Source organism: Pteropus medius, unplaced genomic scaffold, assembly GCF_902729225.1.
Source record: "Pteropus medius unplaced genomic scaffold, Ma_sr-lr_union100, whole genome shotgun sequence".
Lineage (NCBI taxonomy): Eukaryota > Metazoa > Chordata > Mammalia > Chiroptera > Pteropodidae > Pteropus > Pteropus medius.
The window spans coordinates 5,511,123-5,531,674 of NW_024350924.1; the positions used below are offsets into that span (position 1 = coordinate 5,511,123).

At 33.8% G+C, this 20,552-nt stretch overlaps 1 protein-coding gene across 4 annotated transcripts in view; it reads right to left on the reverse strand.

The window, feature by feature from the left end:
• Window positions 1–517: 517 nt before the first annotated feature.
• Window positions 518–20,552, reverse strand: part of PTPN22 (protein tyrosine phosphatase non-receptor type 22) — a 48,105-nt gene continuing 28,070 nt past the window's right edge. For all 4 annotated transcript variants that reach the window (XM_039841241.1, XM_039841240.1, XM_039841239.1 and 1 more), the window contains 10 exons: window positions 17,351–17,427; window positions 16,398–17,209; window positions 14,767–14,850; window positions 14,476–14,606; window positions 13,319–13,346; window positions 10,675–10,755; window positions 10,311–10,426; window positions 9,796–9,826; window positions 5,907–5,984; window positions 518–1,987 (listed from right to left, as the gene is read on the reverse strand). In XM_039841241.1, the coding sequence (XP_039697175.1) occupies window positions 1,923–1,987; window positions 5,907–5,984; window positions 9,796–9,826; window positions 10,311–10,426; window positions 10,675–10,755; window positions 13,319–13,346; window positions 14,476–14,606; window positions 14,767–14,850; window positions 16,398–17,209; window positions 17,351–17,427 (1,503 nt within the window). In that variant the 3' untranslated portion in view covers window positions 518–1,922. The remainder of the gene's footprint in view (window positions 1,988–5,906; window positions 5,985–9,795; window positions 9,827–10,310; window positions 10,427–10,674; window positions 10,756–13,318; window positions 13,347–14,475; window positions 14,607–14,766; window positions 14,851–16,397; window positions 17,210–17,350; window positions 17,428–20,552) is intronic.

The window sequence follows — 20,552 nt, forward strand, 5'->3', positions numbered from 1 at the left end:
GCGACGCAACCGCCGCTGGGCGGAGAGTTGCCGCCAACCGCCTTAACGGCCGAAACAATGTTAATGGCCTTCCGAGTCTGGCGGCGCGTTCCCATTATCATCTTCCTGTTCCCCTTCGTCATTTTATGCGGAGTTGGTGGTCTCCATAGTTACTTTTAAATTTCACTTTTCCTCTCCTAACCTTTGTGAGGTAAAAGAATCTCCGGCCTTTTTACCCTTGAACAAGCGATGAGATGAAGAGGAAAGGGGAACCCAGTAACATGTAAAATGAGAGTGATTTTGCATAAAAATCTAGTGGGGCTGCAGTCCAGAAGTGTTTTGAACCTTCCCGTGGGCATTGCCATGGTTACAACTACAGGCGTAGCAGGGCAGGTGCAAGAACTGCCTGGGAGCCGGGGGAGCGCCGCCCCGTCTCGCCATCCACCCACTGCCCCTCTAACGCCTGGAAGGGGGTAACGTCAGTCTTTTATTTTGAACACGTCCCTACAGTTAGAAAAAAAAAACACATACACACACAAAAAACCCCTAGATGGAAAACCGTGTTTTAAACTTTTTTAAAAGCTATTTTAAACTAAGTATAAGGTTGCATAAACTTGAGAAGTGTGTCTACCAGAGAGCACTCCTCAAATCGTCACTGTTCAAAGTTTCTGCTCAGATATTCATTGACAATTTCATTGTCACTTCAAATTTTACCTGATTTTTTTTTTAAAGTATATTTGGTCCTTGTTAGAGATATTTGGAAATAATTGATTATGATGTACTCAGATAAAATTTCTGGTTTGATACCACTAGTGCCTGGAGAAGTATTCAGCTAAATGAACACTAAAGTTAGTTTTTAAAAAAAAAAACTTTATTGAGCATTTATTGCGTACATTGCACTACAGTAAACAATATTTCATCCAATTTGCATCTTCATTTGGCTTCCTAATGAAAATTACTGAGAACAAATGCTGTTTAAGTACTTCATACTTCTAAAAGTTATAAACTTTTAGGAGAACTTGGAGGCATCCTTTGTAATAATTACCCACTAATTTGTTACATAAAATTAGATTTGAAAGATCAGATAGTCTTAAAATATGGTAGATCCTTATTCGTGTAGAACAAATTTTTAAGCTAGTGGTACCTCTGATTGGTGGGGTATAAGTTGCACGTGTTTATATAGAAACTTTGAAGTGAAGAAAATGATACCAAAAGATAGCTATTATTATTCTAGATTTGGTAATTGAATGACTTTAACACTTATTAGGAATGTAATCAAACATCTTGTTAGTTATATACAAATAAAAAAATGATTACAGTAATTATTTACATATTATAGTCTCTTAAATATAACTACTTTATAGTTTTCCACAACATTTCGGAATATATGCAAGGTGTACTCCACTTAGGCAAAAATAACTCCCAGGGAATAATCATTTTCACAAGCAGTGATTTTGTACTGCAACCACTAAATAAGATTTTTTAAAACACTTTTTATAGTTAATCCTGGCAATGTAGACTTTTAATTGAGAGCCAATTCTTACTAATCTTTTAAAGTTTATATTTACATAGAAAAGCAAAGTCGAATAAAAATAACTCCTCAAAATAGAAAATTAGTCCATTCTAAAATTTTTCATACAGCATTTTCTACATAAGGTCAAATGACAAACTCTTTTTTGCAGTTTCCAATCCACTGTAAATGAGATTAAATTTAAAACTTCTGGCACTTATTTGCATATTGCTTTTTTTTTTGAAAGATATTGTGGCTTTTATTGTTGATTTTGTTTGTTACGAAAAATATTGCTTTTCTTTTAGAAGCTATTAACACATTACCACATCTTCATTGTTGATACCATGAATATAGAGCACATATCTTAGCTAGCGGTAGGTATTCTAGTCTTCTCATTTGCAGATGCGTTTGCAGCTTATAGTCCAAAGTTGTGTTAAATATTCCAAGTTGCTGGTGGCTTCCTTGGTCCTTTGGGTTTTGAAAAACGATTTGCAAAACCTAGGAACAAAAACAAAATTGAGGGTGAAAAAGGGGAAGGGGTTTAGAAGTACAAATTGCCAGTTATTAAAACAATCATGGGGATGTAAAGTACAGCATTGGGAATATAGTCAATAATATTGTAATAATTATGTATGGAGCCAGATGGGTACTAGACTTATCAGGGTGATGACTTCATAAGTTATGTAAATATCTAATTATTATATCGTATACCTGAAACCAACATAATATTGGATGTCAACTGTAATGGAACAATTTTAAAAGTTTTTTAAATTGAATGAAAAAAAGATTTTTTATATAGAAATGATACTTGAATATTAGAGTGTACTGTAATATATGCAAATACGTGGATTTTCCCCCAAAGGTTAGGCGAGTATCTTTGATCAATTTAGTAACAGATTGTAAAGATATTATAGTAATTAATGCTTAAATGACAACAGTAGAATACTAACATTTTAAATTTGTAGCACACTTAAAAATTTAATAATGGTAATAATTATATAAAGAACCCTAATTATAATAGCCTTTGATAATTGAGCTTATAATATCCTTTCTCAACTTTTTTGAGATACTATTGACATATAACATATGTAAGTTTAAGGTTACAACATAATGATCTGATACACTTACACATATAATTGTGAAATGATTACCACATTAATGTTATTTAACACCTCCATTCCCTCAATTGTGATTACATTTAAGATTTACTCTCTTAGCAACTTCCAAGTATATAATAAAGTACTGTTAATTATTATAGTTGCCATGCTGTATATTAGATGCCCAGAACTTGCTCATCTTATAACTGAGAGTTTATACCCTTTGCCAACATTTCCCCTTTTCTCCCACCGCCACCCATGGCAACAACCAGTCTAATCTGTATTTCTATGAGTTCAGCTTTTCTAGATTCCACATATAAGAACACACAGTATTTGCCTTTCTCTATCTTACTTATTTCACTTAGTATAATACCCTCAAGGTCCATCCATGTTGTCACAAAAGACAAGATTCCTTCTTTTTTATGGCTGAATAATATTTACATATATAACTTTTCTTTATCCATTTTCTTTATCCATTCATCTGTCAATGGACACTTAGGTTGTTTCTCTGTCTTGGCTATTGCAAATAATGCTGCAATGAACGTGAGGTGCAGTTATCTCTTCTGAGATAATGATTTCATTTCTTTCGGATATATACCCAAAAGTGGGATTGCTGGATCATACGGTAATTCTATTTTTAATTTTTTGAGGAACTTCTATACAGTTTTCTATAATGGCTGCACAACTTTACATCTCCACCAACAGTGCACAAGGGTTCTCCTTTCTCCACAGCTTCTCTAACACTTGGCTTTTGTTTTTTGACAATGGCCATTATAACAGGTGTGAGGTGATAACTCGCTGTGAATTCTCTTTGCATTTCAGAATTGGCAAATTTCGATTTCAGAAAAATAAGCACTTTTGAAGTAATAGTACTTTATAAAATTATTGTATTAAATCTAGTTATATTTCTGCTTCAACCCAGAAAGCCCTCAATTTACTAAGAGATTATGTTTGAAAAGCTTAGAAAAAAAATAAAGTAATAAACAATCCTGAAAAACTAAGTATGTAGTTAATCATTTACGTCTCTCCTTCAAACACTCCTCCCCCACCTGGCCCAAAGAAAAAGGATGAGGAAATTTTGCGCAACCAATGAAGGCTATTTCTGGGTACTTTCAAAATATGTGAAGGTTGATGACATTGGTTCTTTATCACTTCAGCAATATAGGACTTCCCCTTTCTTTGATGGAGGTATATTTTCCAGGTACTCCTACACTTAGAAACTTTAGGAGTTCAAATTGAGCAATAAAAGATTTGAAATAACAAAAGGAAAACAGAGAAAGGAAAACTCGAAGATAATCCTATACCTTTAATTTCATCATCTTACAATATTGTATTACATACTTTGCAGAATTGATGAAAGCATCAGATAAGGTATTTGTTAAAGCATCCAGCACAATGCCTGGCACATAGTAGTAACTAACTCAAGTGTTGCTTACATCTGAACCCCCCAAAAAACTATACCAGAACTGGAAGAAAAGGAGGAAAAGAAGATAAAAACAAACTCACTAAAATTTATTAAAAGTGATGGTAAAAAAAAAAAAAAATGGGGGAGGGGCATACAACCTAGTTCAGGCACATTTTATTCCTCTGAGTGGTAAAAAAAGAAAAAATATTTTAGGTTAAATAGTTTCCCACAATAGTCACAAAATCACCCATTCAGTCCAGATAGCCTGATTGGAACCCAGGCAGACTGAGAATAGAACATAATACGCAAGGACTAAGTATCTGCAATTTGAGGAATACGTACAGTCAGTCTTTTTCACTCATCAAATCTCAATAGTTTAGAACAGTAGTGAGCTACCTTTTTTTGCATATAGGCTAATTCAAGAAAAATTTAAATGTTTATAAGCCACTAATTTTTTTTCATTCAGATTTAAATACTTTTTTGATTAAAATCTCCTTACAATTTATGTTGCTTCCTCTATAAGAGAGAGCCAATGAAAAAGTGGTGCTTTTAAGTAGGTAAAATGCTTAACTTTGAGAAGAAATAACATGGAGGCGGCTCATATTTTATCCTCAGAATAGATCACAGACTGTTCTAAAGTTAGGTGGGCCATGAGTTACTCAAGTAATATCATTGATTGAGAGAAAAGAAGGAAGCAGGGGACATTTGTGCTCAAGGCAAAATTTGCTGTTTTCATAGGTTATAAAATATTCTATATAAGTATTTTTAACTAAATGATTTCATAAAAATAACTTATGTTTTCTAGTTATAACTTTTTTCCTAACTATATATTAGGAAATTATAAATTATATAACATTTTAAACCTTATGTTAATGTAATCCAAATAAAATTGTACAGCCCAAGGAACAGATCCAGAGAGTCTAAATACTTTGCCAAGGTGAGATAGGGATCATAATCCAGGCATGGCAGAGACTGCTACCCGTCTACCCAAATCTTTCCTTGCTTCTTCAGGAATAGAATTGTCTAAGTGCAATTGTCTGCCCAGTGTTGTTACATTTCACAGTCTCGCTTGCGACTAGACGTAGCACATGTCTAAGTTTTGGTCAAGAGAATGTGAGCTGAGCTAACGTTGCTCCAGGCCCGTGCCTAAGACCAGAAGAGGAGGCTATACCTCTTCCATGTGTTCCTCGCCTGCAATCTGGATATGGTGGCAAGCCAGTTTTGACCATGCAGATAAGGACACCACCACAGACACACAGTAGTTCTCAGGGTGGGGTACCCCAAACGCTTTCAGGAGTCTGCTTTTTAGTGAATAATTTTTAGTCATAATGTCTTACATTAATTGCTATACTTATTACAAAAAATTATAGTATACATGATACCACTTTAAATAGTATCAATTTATGGCATCTAGAACAATTGAATGCTTAAAATAATAGTGAATTATTATTTTAAGTTTATAGCTTATAGTTAGGGATAATTGGACAAATTGTTCCTTTAAACTGTGCTTTAGCTCCTACTATTGAATGAGTTATACAAGATAGTAGCAACTGCTGGGGATATTTTTAATCACACTTCTATATTTTTTAATAACTGCTTGAACTGGAGTATTATTGAACCTCAGAATTTTTTCTTTGGCTAATCACATTCATTTACTACATGCCAACATAATCATTTGGTTACCTAGCTTTATTTTCCACATATGCTAGGCAATTCTATGTAATAGAATACACAGTCCTATGTTAAATGTTAAGAGGTAGCTGAGCTCAAAAATATAAATTGCATGGAAAAGAATATAAATATAGGAACCTGTACATGCGACCTCAAATCATATTTAAACTTGTACCTCTTCTACTGTAAATTAATAATTTAGATAAACTTTTTTTTTAATTCTGCTGGGAAATAACACACATACCGAAATTCAATAAAGGGCTGGAGTTATTTGACTGAGCAGAGTCTGGAGGCTTGTTTGGTGAGGAAGAATTACAGATACCTAGAATCAAAAGAAGAAATGTAAGGGAAAGAATGAAGACAAACTCAGATCACTTTATCAGACCACATAACATTGAGATCAAACATTTCCTCCAAAGTAATTAATACTCCCAAATAAATACGTCACTATCAAATGTAACAAAATGTTGATGCTTACAATTGGATTGACACTATAATCTACTCATTTTCATATGTGTATTTTTTGAAGGGTTTCTTTTCCTTTAAAACAGGTTGTATAGTAAAGTCCAGCACTAAAGAGAATCACCAAAGGATTCAGGAATAAGAGGCAGTATATTGTGAATCAACTTTTTTGGCTTTCGACTTCACCTTACTTTGCACTATTACCACTCATAGTACACTTTTAAATATTTGTCTCCACTTTTGTTCATCTATGGCAAGTCTATGATTTTCTTCTTACACTATTCTCTACTCCTATAATATCTTTCTTCACTTTCCAGTCTACTTTTTTCCCATTATAGATGATTCTAGTTAGACCTAGAATCTCCCAAAAGCATTATGTTTCATTGTTTTGCTATTTTAGCTACTTATAGGTATGCTTAAAATATATTTTGTTTCCCAGCACCTTAATATATATTCATGTATCAGTTTCTGCCCAATTTTGAAAACAATCCAGTGAAAACACAACCTGCATTTTGCAGGAACACTGTCTAGCTGTGAAAAAAGATAATTTCAGGTCTGTATAAACTTTCTAAGAAACAGCACATAATTGGGGAGAAATTATCAAATAGTTGCCTTTTTTGTTTTGTTTTCAACATTTTCAGAATGCAGTATGAGGACTGCATATGTTTGTACACACATATCTAATGCTAGGATTCTAGAAACACTTCCCCGTTCCTGGAGGTACTTGAGTATGAATCACTAGAGTACATACTGAATTTCAATCAGATTCAGTTAAAATACATATTTATTTCTTGAATACCTACTATATGCCAAGCATTGGGCACTGATGATGTGACATGAATAAGAAGTGGGTGAAGGTGAGAAAGTTCAAGAGATATCAGTCATTTTCTACTGCATATGAGCTGAGAGTTACATACATCCCTCAGACAGAAAACAATTGTCCCAAAAAGAATATTGGTTTTTTGCATCAGGAGACAAAGATTTGGAATATATATGTATGTGTACACACACACACACACACACACACATTGCTATTTTACATATTGGCAGTTTGTCATAGACACTTTTATTTTACCTGCCCAACATTCATTAATTAATAGAACTTGAATTTTCCTTTAGGAAATCACCCCTCACCAATTTTCAGCTCCCACACTTCTGGTAGAGCTGATTCTACCCGTAGACTATGGCTTTGCCATGTTGACACCAGTTGTTTAGGTCTGATCTCATTCCTTATTGGTCAGTGTCCACATGTAGCGATTGTTAAATATTAGGTATGACACTGTCCTGCTTAATCGGAGCATTGAATACACCGGCAGTAATTGGTTCAGGGACAGGCAAATGAACTAAACCAAGGCAATCAGGCCCAATCAACAGTAGGCATCAGACTATTGCTTAAGCCACCAGGAAAGAGCTCAATTTTTTCCATCATAAGCCTGAAACCATATGGTAAAAACTAGCCTACAAGTGAGCTAACACAGAATGAAACAAAGCTGGGAGATATGGAATGAGAGATTAGGTCCTGATTACATCATTTGGACTCTTGGTTACAGGCCAACAAATTTCTCTTCTCTGTTTACACTAGCTTAAGTTGGGTTTTGCAACGGAAGGATTTCTGAGCAATAAAAATTTTCCACCAAAAGCAGGCATCAGGCATGATGGTTGACAGTTTTGACTCTTGTGACCCTATAATTCATTCTCCATACAGCAGCCAGAATGATCTTTTTAAAAACCAGATCATTTAACATCTCTGCCTAAAATTTTTCTGTGACCTCCCCTTGGGTCATTAACATGACCCATAAGGATCTAATTACCTCCTTCCCATCTTCACCATCTTTTCAGCAACACTTTACTTCTCTTAATATCCTGCAGTTCTGACGGCCTTGAGTTCCTATAACACACCACACTCACACCCCAGAGCTTCTTTATATGCTATTCTCTCTATCTGGAGTACACTTCTGCCCATTCCTCTCCTGGTTGGCTGCTCCTGCATGTGTCAGGGCTTCCTAGGTTATGCATTCTAAACTAGGTCCCTATATGTATTTGTGAATTTACTTGTTTAATGTCTGAATATCTCACTAGACTTAAGTTCCACAAAGGCAGAGTCTGGTATCTGTTCTCCTCAGCATCATATACTCAATGCCTTGTAGAGAGCCTGGTACATAGTAGGCACCCAGTGAATATTGAATGAGTGAATGAATGGATGAATGAATGAATGAATGAATGGAGACAGACAGACAAACAGACAATAGGCTTTGATGCTAGCTGAAAACCAAAGATGAAGAATCCTAATTTCATAAAAAATAGGACCAGCTTTAACCAGTAAGAGATCCAGCTATAGGGAGGACACATGGAATTCAGGAGTCCTGAACCACCTGGGAGGGGAAGAGGACACATATGCAAATGCAGGCGGATAAATCTAAAGCTTCAAGATCAGTTTTGGAGCCAGCTAATTGTTCTTCATTTAAGGACAAAAAACCAGAGGACAAAGGCAGCTGAGGAATAGAAATTAGCTTAGATTTAGTGAATGACCTGGGAGTTCTTACTCTGAGTCTCAGAGAGTCCCGTATCTAGAATCTATGCAAACCTACATCTATCTGAAATTTCTGTCTTTATTTGATATCCCCAAGACAGTGCTGGAACTAGAGAAAGTTTTGTTTTTGTTTTTGTTTTGTTTTTAGAGAAAGAAACCTAGGTGTTTCATAAGCTAAGTTGATTAAACCAGTCTTTGGTTGGCTATTCGAGTCACTCATTTCTTTGCTTTTAGCTGTTTAATTCTACTGTTTTATACTATAATTTGCTCTTGAGATGTTGACATTCCCTTTTGATTGGCTTTAGAGGAAAGAGTATATTTTCCAATCATACTTTAGCCATCAAGGTGAGAAATCAGTTGACTTCAGAGATCAAGTGTGGCAATGAAAGCAGATGAGCACACGCTTACGGATGGGAAGATAGAGTGAAAACTTAGAGAACAGAGTAAGACTCAGCTATAAATAAACCTTCTCACTGAGATAAGACCTAAAATCAAGTTTCATCAGCGTTTTTTGTCCCTCCAGATAATACCAGCTCTTTGGTCCTTGGATCAAATGGATCAAATTTGTAAAAAGTATATCACTATGTTTTATATATTTTGTAGTTGTAAACAGGATTTCTAAAATAATCAGTTTCCCACAGTTTCAGGAGTCTTTGGGGTTTGTTTTCATTACAACATAGCAGAAATAGTAAGCAACAGACTTACTATTGCTTATAATACTTGGTAAAAATGGAAACGTGTCAATACTTTGCTTATTTCATTAAATCAACACATTTGTTTCACAATATGCTTTGCTGTGACTGTTTTCAAAGAAAATACATCTGAGGTTAGACTGAAGGGAAATTTAAATAATACAATATGGATGATAGCATCTTAGGATGGGTAGAAAGTGCCAAACATCATACTATTATTTCTGGCTATCAAACAGAAACTAACCTCCACCCCTTACTCCCTAGCCAATACCACCACTGAGGAGTCTGGCAGAACAAGCTTTGGGGGTGACTATTATGATCCGTAGGACCCCAGCGAGGCTCTGTTTAGGAATAATTTCAACTTTTTCACAGAGTGGTCGCATAAGGAAAAATTACATAATTATGAAAGTGATATGTATATTCTAAAAACTAAGTGTAAAGAAACTTACTCTTTTTCATGTTTCTCAAAATTTTCAAACTCTACAAAAATGAAGAAAGAAAACTGTTAGTTTTTCTTATGAAATCTAAAATACTTCAATCAAGTAGAAATATCGACTTTAGTCAAAAGGATTAATTTCCCTAAAAATAGCCATTGAAATGCACAAAACCATTTTTCCATCTTGCCGTTTTTAACTCAGAGCAAAGTCTCCATTTGATTTTACCTTGTTATTTTTCCCACCCATGTGAGAATCACACTGCGTATTTAGAAATAGAGCAATCTGAATATCAGGAAAAGTTGCTGGTTTTATCTGGTATATTTTAAACTAAATTGTATTTTTCTTCTTTTCAGTTTCCTTATTTTTGTTTTGGTTGTCGTGAGACCAACAATCAATTTTAGTAAAAGAGAGTTAATCTAATTTTCCTTTTGAATGCTGGCAGCCTTTTCAAGGGAGTCTGGGAAATGAGGACACTTTCAGTAATAGAAAGCCTCTGGAATGTTTCGATAAACTCCTATCTTTTTTACCTTACTCCTTGTGAAACATTTTCCAGGAGTCTTCAATGTCTGTTTTGAAGATGTTGTATTTTCCATGGTGTTAGGACAGCTAGTAGAATAAGTCTCTATAGGTTGAGCCTGCATACCTTAAAAAAAAAGGTGTTTTGTTACATAGCTTCTTAAGCCTTTAGGTTATATATAGGTATACATTCAATAATTCTTAGCTTGTCTTTTTTATGCATTATTTTTATAATATATTATGGGTTTTTTTAATGTATTATTTTTATCTTATTTAATCATTCTTTGTACCTTTTTCATTTAAGTCCTACTTTATCGTTAAACTTTTAACAGTCTTGGTTTTATAACTTTTTTGAGAGACAGTACTGTCACTTACAATCTTCATCTGCTAGAAAGAAAGATTCTCGGGTCCTTTCTGGGAGCGGAGGTGGTGGAGAAGAGCGATCTTGATGTAGATCTGTGATAAGAAGAGTACACAGCAAAGCAAAAAAAAGAATCCATCATTTTAAAGTCCTAAGTGAAGACCTCTTTTTGGTTGTGTACAATTTTTACAATTTTTCAACATTAACCTAAAAGAATCAAATAAAAAATTATTTGAATGAGGACCAATACCTCAAGAACTTTGTTCTTCTAGCTCTTTAGCCAATGAGCCTCGGATTCACCACAGACTTGTAGTTCACTTACAAAAGTATTCTCCTAAAGAAATTGAACCCGAATTTGATCAAGCTTCTAGTTCTATCTACCATTTTACAGAGAATCCTGGGGATAGAGGAACATGGTAAATAAAACCATGAGGATACAAAGAGCCAAATCCAGAGCATTAGCAATCTTTAGGACTGATGGTTCACTCTCATCAATAAATAAATGGCATGAAAAATATAAAAAGGAAGGAGAACTGCTACAAATTTGAAAATAATTAAGAAACATATAAACCAAATGCAATAGGTCGTCTTTGAATCCAGATTCAAGTAAATAGCTGTAAAAAGACATTTTAGATACAATTTGAGAAAATTGAACAAAGTCCAAATATTAGATAATCTTAAGGAATTATTGTTAATTTTTACTGTTGTGGTAATGCTATTATGGTAGGTTTGAAATTTTCTATAATAAAGGATTTTAAATAATGAAGCCATTTTCCCATGATATAAGTCTTGAAGATACAGATGGTGTTCTATCGACATAGGCTTCTTATCCAGTACTGAGTATAATTATATACTATATTAATGTCCTTTGAAAATGAAAATACAGTGAAGTGCTAGAGTTTCACCTGTCTTTGGTCATTGCTTTTTAGGCCTTAGTATTTGTCTGTAAAGCACATTTTCTTTTTACTCCTTACATGCTGGGTAGTATGCAAAAATAAGTAAGATACGATGCTTGATTCCAGTACCTAATACAGTAACTAGCCTATAGTAGGCAATAAATACTTGATAACTATTCTAAGTAGCTTATCATCTTCCAGTGTGCTGTTAGAAGTATTCTGAAAACTAAAACCAGCTTTCAATTAACAATACTCTGCCAAATACCTTCTTAAAATACCATTTCATCTTGTACTCCCCCAATGAAGAACATGGCAATGCTTATGATTTACTGCATCAAATCTAAATTCTTCTGCCTCTGTGTGTGTGTATGTGTGCGTGATAAAATACACATGAGAAAATGTGCCATTAATGACATTTAGTACATTCACAGTGCTGTGCAACCATCACTACTATCTAATTGCAAACATTTTCGTCACCATAAAAGGAAAGTCCACACTCGTTTCACAGTCACTCTCCAGTCCCTTCAGATTAGACTGAAAGCAGTACAAATCTGCTTTCTCGATATATAGATTTGCCTGTTCTGGATATTTCATCTGCCTAGCTTTGAGTCCTTCAGAATCTCCCCACGTTGTATCTATCCCAACTTACTTTCCATTCCCAAAAGAGAACCTCTACTGCAATTAAATTAACCTATCCACATTTCTCTGTGCTCATCATGCTTAGTTCTACCTTTGAGTCACTGTTACAGTGCTCCCTACTCCAGAAATTCTCTTCTTTTTCCTCTGTCTATCCATATTCTCAAATTTTTTTCTTCTACTCCATGAAGCCTTTCCTAACCACTACAGTGATACCTTCCTTTTTTTTCCAGACTCTTAGTGATTATAATCAGTGCCACAAAGATGAATGGTTCTAAGGAAGTATAAATTTTGTCTACCTAATTTGAACGTAAGCATTAAGCAGTATACTTTCTTATATATCCTCCTATTCTGACACTATATAAGATACACAGAACTCACTTAGAAAATGCACTTAGGAAATGCTTATTTAATAAATATCTGATAAAAATTATAATAGGTACCATTTAATGAGAGCTTATTTTTGACAATTGATAAAGAATATAATTTAACCAAGATTATGCATTTGGATAATTATTTGTAGTCTGGGACTTTGAATTAAAGTCTATGTGACTCCAAAATCCCATGGTTTTTAACCTCTATATTATACTACCTATTTACACATAATATGATTATGTTAAGTGACTAATATATTGTTATGAATAAATATGTTAAGGACAACCACCACCTGTTATAGTGTATGTAAAGTGCTTGTCAGTGCCCAATAAATCTTAGCTGTTGATGTTGTTATTCAATATATAAAACAAGCAAAGCTCGGGAAAGTAATGGAGAAGGAAAGCAAATTAAAGATCTAAGTGGCCAGAAATAGTTTTTTAGAATCACATTCTTAACAATGATAAAACCTATAGAATGGAACTGCTGCAAAGTTCTAAGAGATTCTACCTGAAATAATTTTTTAAAGGGTTATCTATCAAACAGCAGAATTCTAAATTCCTCTCTTCACCTTGCCCTTGACAAGACAAAACTCTTAGCCTGGGAAAATCAGAAATAAATCAATAAATAGTGAAAGCTATTATGGGAACTATGCCATCTCCTGAGGTAAATTACTCTAAACTTAACGAACCATTCTTACAGTACAAATTCTTGGGACTAAATGTCATCTAAAGCCAAAGGAATTCTTTTTTACCTGATTTGAGACTCCGGATTTTGACACTCTAAAAAAAAAAAAAAGGAAAAGTGAAAGAAGAATATGTACACAAATTTACAAACTCAAAGCAATAAGTAGCATTTTAAAATTATATTTCATATACCTATAGAGATAGTTATGAAATGTTAACCCTATTTTTCCTAATTTATAAGTATGCTGAATTATGAAAAGGCATCAACTCTTAGAATGATTTTTACATGTCATGGCAGTTGGTCCTAAATTGATTCTCTTTTGATCTATTTCCTTTCTATTCAGAACTTCTCCCTGAAAATTAGGTAAATTGTTGAAATTAAAATTACTTCTTGACTTTGGAAAAGGAGTGATTGTTCTTTGCTTCTGGAGTTGTTAAGATGAAGACCATTACATGTAGCATATTATTAACAATAATAAAAATAATTACTAGTAAATTAAAACTGTAATTAAAAAAGCAGAGTATATTTCCCTACCAGCATTGCATTTGTAGGCATGTTTAAATATTTGTTTAGTTAATTACTTTTCTGATCTCTGAAATTTTAAGATAGTTGGTTCACATAGAATATATAAATATAGAATATATAAAGGCATAACATCATTGAAAGCATAGATTTTTCTTCCAGAAGCAGGAAACATTATTTTAAAAGGTTTATTTTAAATAATATGGATATGTATCATTCAAAAAATTACTCTCTATAATGTTATTACAGCTAACACAATACAACCAACCAAATGACCATTGTTAACAAGCTATCTACTTATGAAACATTTATATTTGCTTTAACTATCCTAAAAGAATCAGCTCAAATGTTTCCACTTTTACCAAGTCTTCCTTGATTGCTTCTAACCTGAAGGAATCTCCCATACTTTCGAATCTCTTATCTTTCACATGGCACTGATCATATTTGCCTCGTTATAATAAATAGACAAAAATAAAGACTTCTGTACACATCTTATACCTCTACTGCTAGAGTTCTAAGTTTCTTAAGGGCAATAATTGTGTCTTACTCATCTTTTTATGCCCCACATCCTCTAGTGTGTTGTTTTATATGTAGTTATCTAACTAATATTTGTTGAATAATAGGTATTAAAAATGGTCCTGCCTAGTAGGACTATAGTTTGTTGATTCCAAATGAGTAAAATCAGAAAAAAATGTTATTGACCTTGGTTGGCCTAAGTCTTATAGAGTGATCAGGTTTGTTTGATTCAGATGTTCCGCTCCATTCTAGGGATGTTCCAATTTTTTCCCTCACAGCTGAAGATAAAGATTTGGGAACACTCAGTGGGAATTCTCCTGCAAGAAAGTAAATATGGTCCAAATCTTAGCAGTGTATAATTTCTTTAGAAAGCAAATGTTACTCAGCAACAGCACACGGAACACTGAAAGGACTTGAGAAGTAATCTTGTTAATCCACACCTTATTTTTAACACTTACTGTACTCAACTGTACTCACCAGCTTCCTCTACCACAATAAAAGATTCAGGTGTCCGTTCAGGAAGTGGAGGGGGGATTTCATCATCTATCCTTGGAGAAGTTGCTATGCAAAATGGCAGAAATATAATTACAATTTTTAATTAGAGAAATCCAAAAAATTGTCTTAGAGTCTAATCTTGATGTAAATTCCATCAAGCCTCATTACAATATTTAAACTGGTATCTGTTCACTTAAGGAAAAGCAAAATAAATTCTCTCTCTTAAGTTGCAAACCCAGGAGGTTTTGCTTATTCAAAATGTATTAATTCTTTCTAAAGCCCAAAAGTATTTTGATTGAGTCACTGAGTATCAGTTAATATAATACAAAACATTATATTAATTTGGGAAGCTTTGGATTATTTTCCACATAACTCGTTCCTTTTGATTGACATAGAATATACAATATAGCATCATAAAGCATTAGACATGCCAAAGATTCAGTTACAGATTTGATAAAATCATAAAGATTTTAATATTTCTATATTCTACAAGTATAAAAAATATAGGTGTTTTTTGTTTTCTACACAACAGTAGTGCAACAGGGTTTTCTATATTTCTATAGAAATAGAATTTTAATAGAAAAATTTTATGCTATTACAAGAAACTTCCACCAGATGGCACACATGTCAATGTTGCTACAATCCCTGAAGATAAGGATTTCTCTTCTAATGATGTTGATACTCAGAGAAGTTTACGATATTATAGGCATCTAGAAAAATAAAATTCCACTAAATTATAAAACAAGATCAAAGTATATCAAATACTCTAATCAAAGGAGGAACTATATCCAGATAAAAAAAATTTTAACAAATCTCAAATCTATTAAGAAACCGTACCATAATGTTATAGAGCAAAAGCTCTCTTTATTTCCTATTTAGGTAGAATATTCTTTATAATTTTCTGATGACATATCTAAAAGAGTTAAACTCGCTCTTTGCTTTCTTTCATCTTCTTCCACATCAAATTATTATCGTCACCTCTAACAGGATATTTACTTCCACTTTCAAACCACGCAGTAAAACAAAACAATACGCCTAATATGCAAAATTTCAGAATTATAAAGGAGATAAAGTATGAAAGTAAAGGTGCAAAAATACTTAAAATCCCACACAGAATACTGAGCACATATTCTCATCTACTAAGTTATTATAAAAGGGCAAGAGGAAATTCTGTTCTCTTCCACCTCATGCAGGAAGAGAATTCCATTCTTAGCAATCTGTTCAACCCAGTATAGCCACATGGTTGCGCAATAAAAATTCTGAGTGACCACGTGGTTCTGTTGATCAAATCTTTATGTTCTTTTGGAAGTTGCTTCTGTGTTCAAGGGTAAATTGTGGACCTTCTATATACATTTCTAGGAATGAGCACTGCCTTCTTCAGAAGCACTCCTGTTGGCCTAGATGATGGATCACAGATCATGGAATGTTACCTATTCGTTTTTGCTATTTCCGACTTGTCACATCTTTAAAACATTCCTAAATTTATTTCTTTGAGGAGAAAAAGGAAGGAGAAAGAAGCAGAGGAAAACAAGGGGAGGGTGAGAAGAAACCAAATTATCTACAGAAACAAAGTGAAATCTAAAATGCCATATGAACTTTTAAAAATAACTTACCCACTACTGCTGTCTCTTGGCTCAGTGTGGGGGGGAAATTGTTTGGAGGATTCAGTGATAAAGAATCACGTGAATCGTAATGAGGGGTTATAGAGGATGTTGGCAACAAAGAACAAGGTAACACAGTTCCATTTTGTTTCTCTGGTAAATCAAGAGACATCTTAGAACCAGCACAACTTGGAGATGACGGTGGAAAATAAGGATCTTCTACTAAAGACATGTAAGAATGTACATTAAAAGCACTAGAGTCACACTGCTTTGCATTAGATGCATTACACGTTTGCTGCTTCGAGTCATATGGCAGTGAACAATTCAGTTCTGCAGAGGAAACATGCATCGTGTTTTGAGCCTGCTCAAGATAAGAATTGTTCAGTTGGGTTTCCAAATAAGAAAAATCTTCCTTGATGTCCAACTCCTTGGTGTCTGTCTGTTGTAACAATTCAAAGGGAGTTGATTTGGTCCGCATTATTGGCCCCTTCGAATTGAAAAGTCTTCCTGCTGCATTTACAGGTTTAGACTTTGGACATGTTCCAAACAAAACGGAGCTCAAGTCCAAACTTTGATGCTTCTGGAGTGGCCCACCAACTACTGGGCACGCCTTTTTCTCCCACGCAGTGCTTATGTTGGCATTTTGGTTACAACTACAATTTAGCTCCAAAAACTCAAAAGAACTGTTCTGTTTAGCAGGGTGCAAAACTAACGCTTCCTTTTCACTTATTTCAGAAGTCCTAAGGTCAAAGGAAGACGTTTCTGCAGTTTTCATCTTTATCCTTTGTTCGCCCTCTTGGTTCATCTTGTTTGCTTCTTTTATGCTGTTGAAACAGAAATAAAATAATGATACGGTACCCCAAAAAGGCCTCTTCTTTTTCCCAGCATCGCAATGAGTCGTAAGCATGAGATATGCCTCCTAGACACAATTAGACAACATTTAGATTTTTAAAAATTATACTCACTTTCTTGGTAAATTAGGAGAATAAGCGTGTGCTTCTAGACTGGGATTTTGCTCAGGAACGGAATACTTTGCTTGAATCTTCAAGAGAAATAAGCAAGAGTCTATTTACAGCCACAAAAAGGAATAAAATTCTGATACGTTACAAAAAGAATGAACCTTGAAAACATTATGCTATATGAAATAAGCCAGATAGAGAAGAATATATAGTATATGACTCCACTCCTATGATGCACCTAGAATAGGCAAATTCATAGAGACAGAAAGTAGATCGAAGTTACTAGGGGTCGCAGTAGGGGGCATGGAGAGTTTCTGTTTCGGACAACAAAAAATTTCTAGAAATAAATAGAGATGGTCACACACATTGTGAAGCTACTTAATGCTACTACATTGTACACTTAAAAGTGGTTAAAACGGTAAAATATTAATGAGGAAGTATCTCTCCCTCTTCCACTTTCTGATACAGATTGAATAAAATTGTGTTAATACTTCCTTAAACTTTTGGTAGAATTCTTTATGTGAAACTATGTGGGCCTAGAGATTTCTTTTTTAGAAGTTTCAGTTACAGGGATATTCAAATGATCTATTTCATGTTAAGTGAGCTGTGGTTGTTTTTTGAGGAAGCAATCCATTCTAACCAGTGAAATTTACATGCGTTTGAATTGTTCATAAGTTGTTCATACTATAATCCTTTATAATCCTTTTGATAGCTGCAGGCATATAGAGATATCTCCTATTTCATTCTTGATATTGGTAATTTTTATCTTCTTTTTTTTTTTTTTTTTTTATTTAGTAGGCTTCCTAGAGGTTTGTAAATTTAATTGATCTTTTAAAAGAACCAGCTATTTGGCTTGATTTTTCAGGTTATTGTTTTCTATGTTCAATTTCATTGATTTCTGCTCTTTATTGTTTCCTTCCTTCTGTTTTCTCTGGGTTTGCTTTGCTCTTTTCTTTTTCCTAGATTATTAAAATGGGAGCTCGCATTATTGATTTGAGACTTACTATTTTCCAATGTACACATTTACAGTGCTATAAACTTCCCTGTCAGCATGGCTGTAGCTCCATCCCACAAATTTCAACATGTATTTTCATTTGTATTCAGTTCAATGTGTTATTTTATTTAACTATTATATATTATATTTTTATTATTTTTTAGAGTTGATATTCCGTATTATTTTATATTTGTTTCAGATATACAGCATAGTAGTTAGACATTTATATAATTTATGAAGTGACCCCCTCCACCCAGGTTAGTGTACTACCCACCTGGTACTATACATAGTTATTACAATATCGTTGACTATACCTTCTAATGCTGCATGTCACATCCCTGTGACTATTTTGTAACTACTAATTTATCCTTCTTAATCCCTTCACCTTTATCACCCAGATCCTTAACCCCGCTCCCATCTGGCAGCCATCAGTTTGTTCTCTGTATCTATGAATCTGTTTCTGTTTTGTTTGTTCATTTATTTTGTTCAAGTAAGATAATATGTTATTTGTCTTTCTCTGACTATTTCACTTAGCATAATATCCTCTAGGTCCATCTATGTTGTTGCAAATGTTAAGATTTCATTTTTTTGATGGCTGAGTCTATGTGTTTTTAAACTTTCCCTTGAAACTTCCTCTTTGATTCAATGGGTTTTTAGAAGAGTATGGTTTAGTTTCCAAGTCTTTGGATCTTTTTCCTGTTATCTTTCTGTTGTTGACTATTAGTTTGACGCTATTGTGGTCAGAGAATACATTTACATAATTTTAATTCTTTTAAATTTTTCAGATTGTTTAATGGCCCATGATACGGTCCATCTTGGTATATGGTCCATCAGCACTTGAAAAGAATGTATATCCTTGTGTTGTTGGATGGAGTGTTCTATAATTATCAATTCGATCCTGTTGATTGATGGTGTTGAGTTCTATATTCCTGCTTATTTTCTGTTGTGTTTTATTGTCAGTTGTTAAGAGAGGGATATTGAGGTCTCCAACTGTAACTGTGGATTTGTTTTTTTCTCCTTTCAGTTCGATCAGTTTTTGCTTCACATATCTTGCAGCTAGCTCATTTTGGTCCACGCACACTTAGGATTGCTATATTTTATTGGTGGATTAACTCTTTTATCATTATATAATGTCTGTGATAATTTTCTTTGCTCTGAAGTCTACCTTATCTGATATTAATATAGCTACTCTTGCCTTCCATGTTTACAAGATACATTTTTTCCAATCTTTTAATATTTTTAATACACTGCCAATCTGTCTGTTAATTGATATAGTTATACTAGTTACATTTAGTGTAATTATTATGTCAAGGCTTAAGTCTGCCATTTTGTTTTTTGTTTTCTGTTTGTTCTCTCTGTTTCTCACTTCACTTTTCTTTTTCCTGCCTTTTTCTCTTTCCTGCATTTTTTAGAATTTCATCTTGATTCATGTTTAGTGTTTTTTTAGGGTATGTCTTTGTATACAGCTTTTGTAGTTGTGGCTCTGGGTATTATATTACAGATACATAACTTATCAGTCTACAGGTGTTATCATTTTACTAGTTCAAGTACAGAACCTTACTTTTCTTTACATTCCTAACCCTTCCTGCTTATAATATAATTGTCTCAAATCTTTCCTCTAACATTTAAAACCACATTAGACATTTTTGCTTCAATCATCAAACAATTTAGAAAATTCAAGAGAAGGAAAACCTATTACGTCTACCCCTGTTTTTGCTTACCATGTTCTTCTGTTATCATTTCCTTTCTGTTTAGGAAACTTCCTTTGCCATTTTTTTAAGGTAGGTCTACTGGTGACAAATTCTCTTAGTTTTTCTTCATCTGAGAATGTCTTGTTTCCCCTTTATTTCTGAAGGATATTTTCACTGGGTGTAGGATTCTGGGTTGAGAGTTCTTTTCTTTCAGCCCTTAAAAAATTTTATGCTACTTCTGGTCTCCGTGATTTCTGATGACATATCCACCATCATTCTAACTGTTTTCCTCCTACAGTTAAGATCATTTTTCTCTGGCTGCTTCCTATCATTTTTCTCTTCAGTTTTCAGATGTTTAATTATGATGAATCTTTCAGTACTTTTTTAGCTTTGTCTTTTTTCTCCTCTGCTTCTTGGACTTCAGTGACACAAATGGGAGGCGTATTTTTTCTTTTATAGACCTAAGGGAGAACCCTGAGGTTCTATTTTTTTTTTTTCAGTCCATTTTATTTCTTTTGTTCAG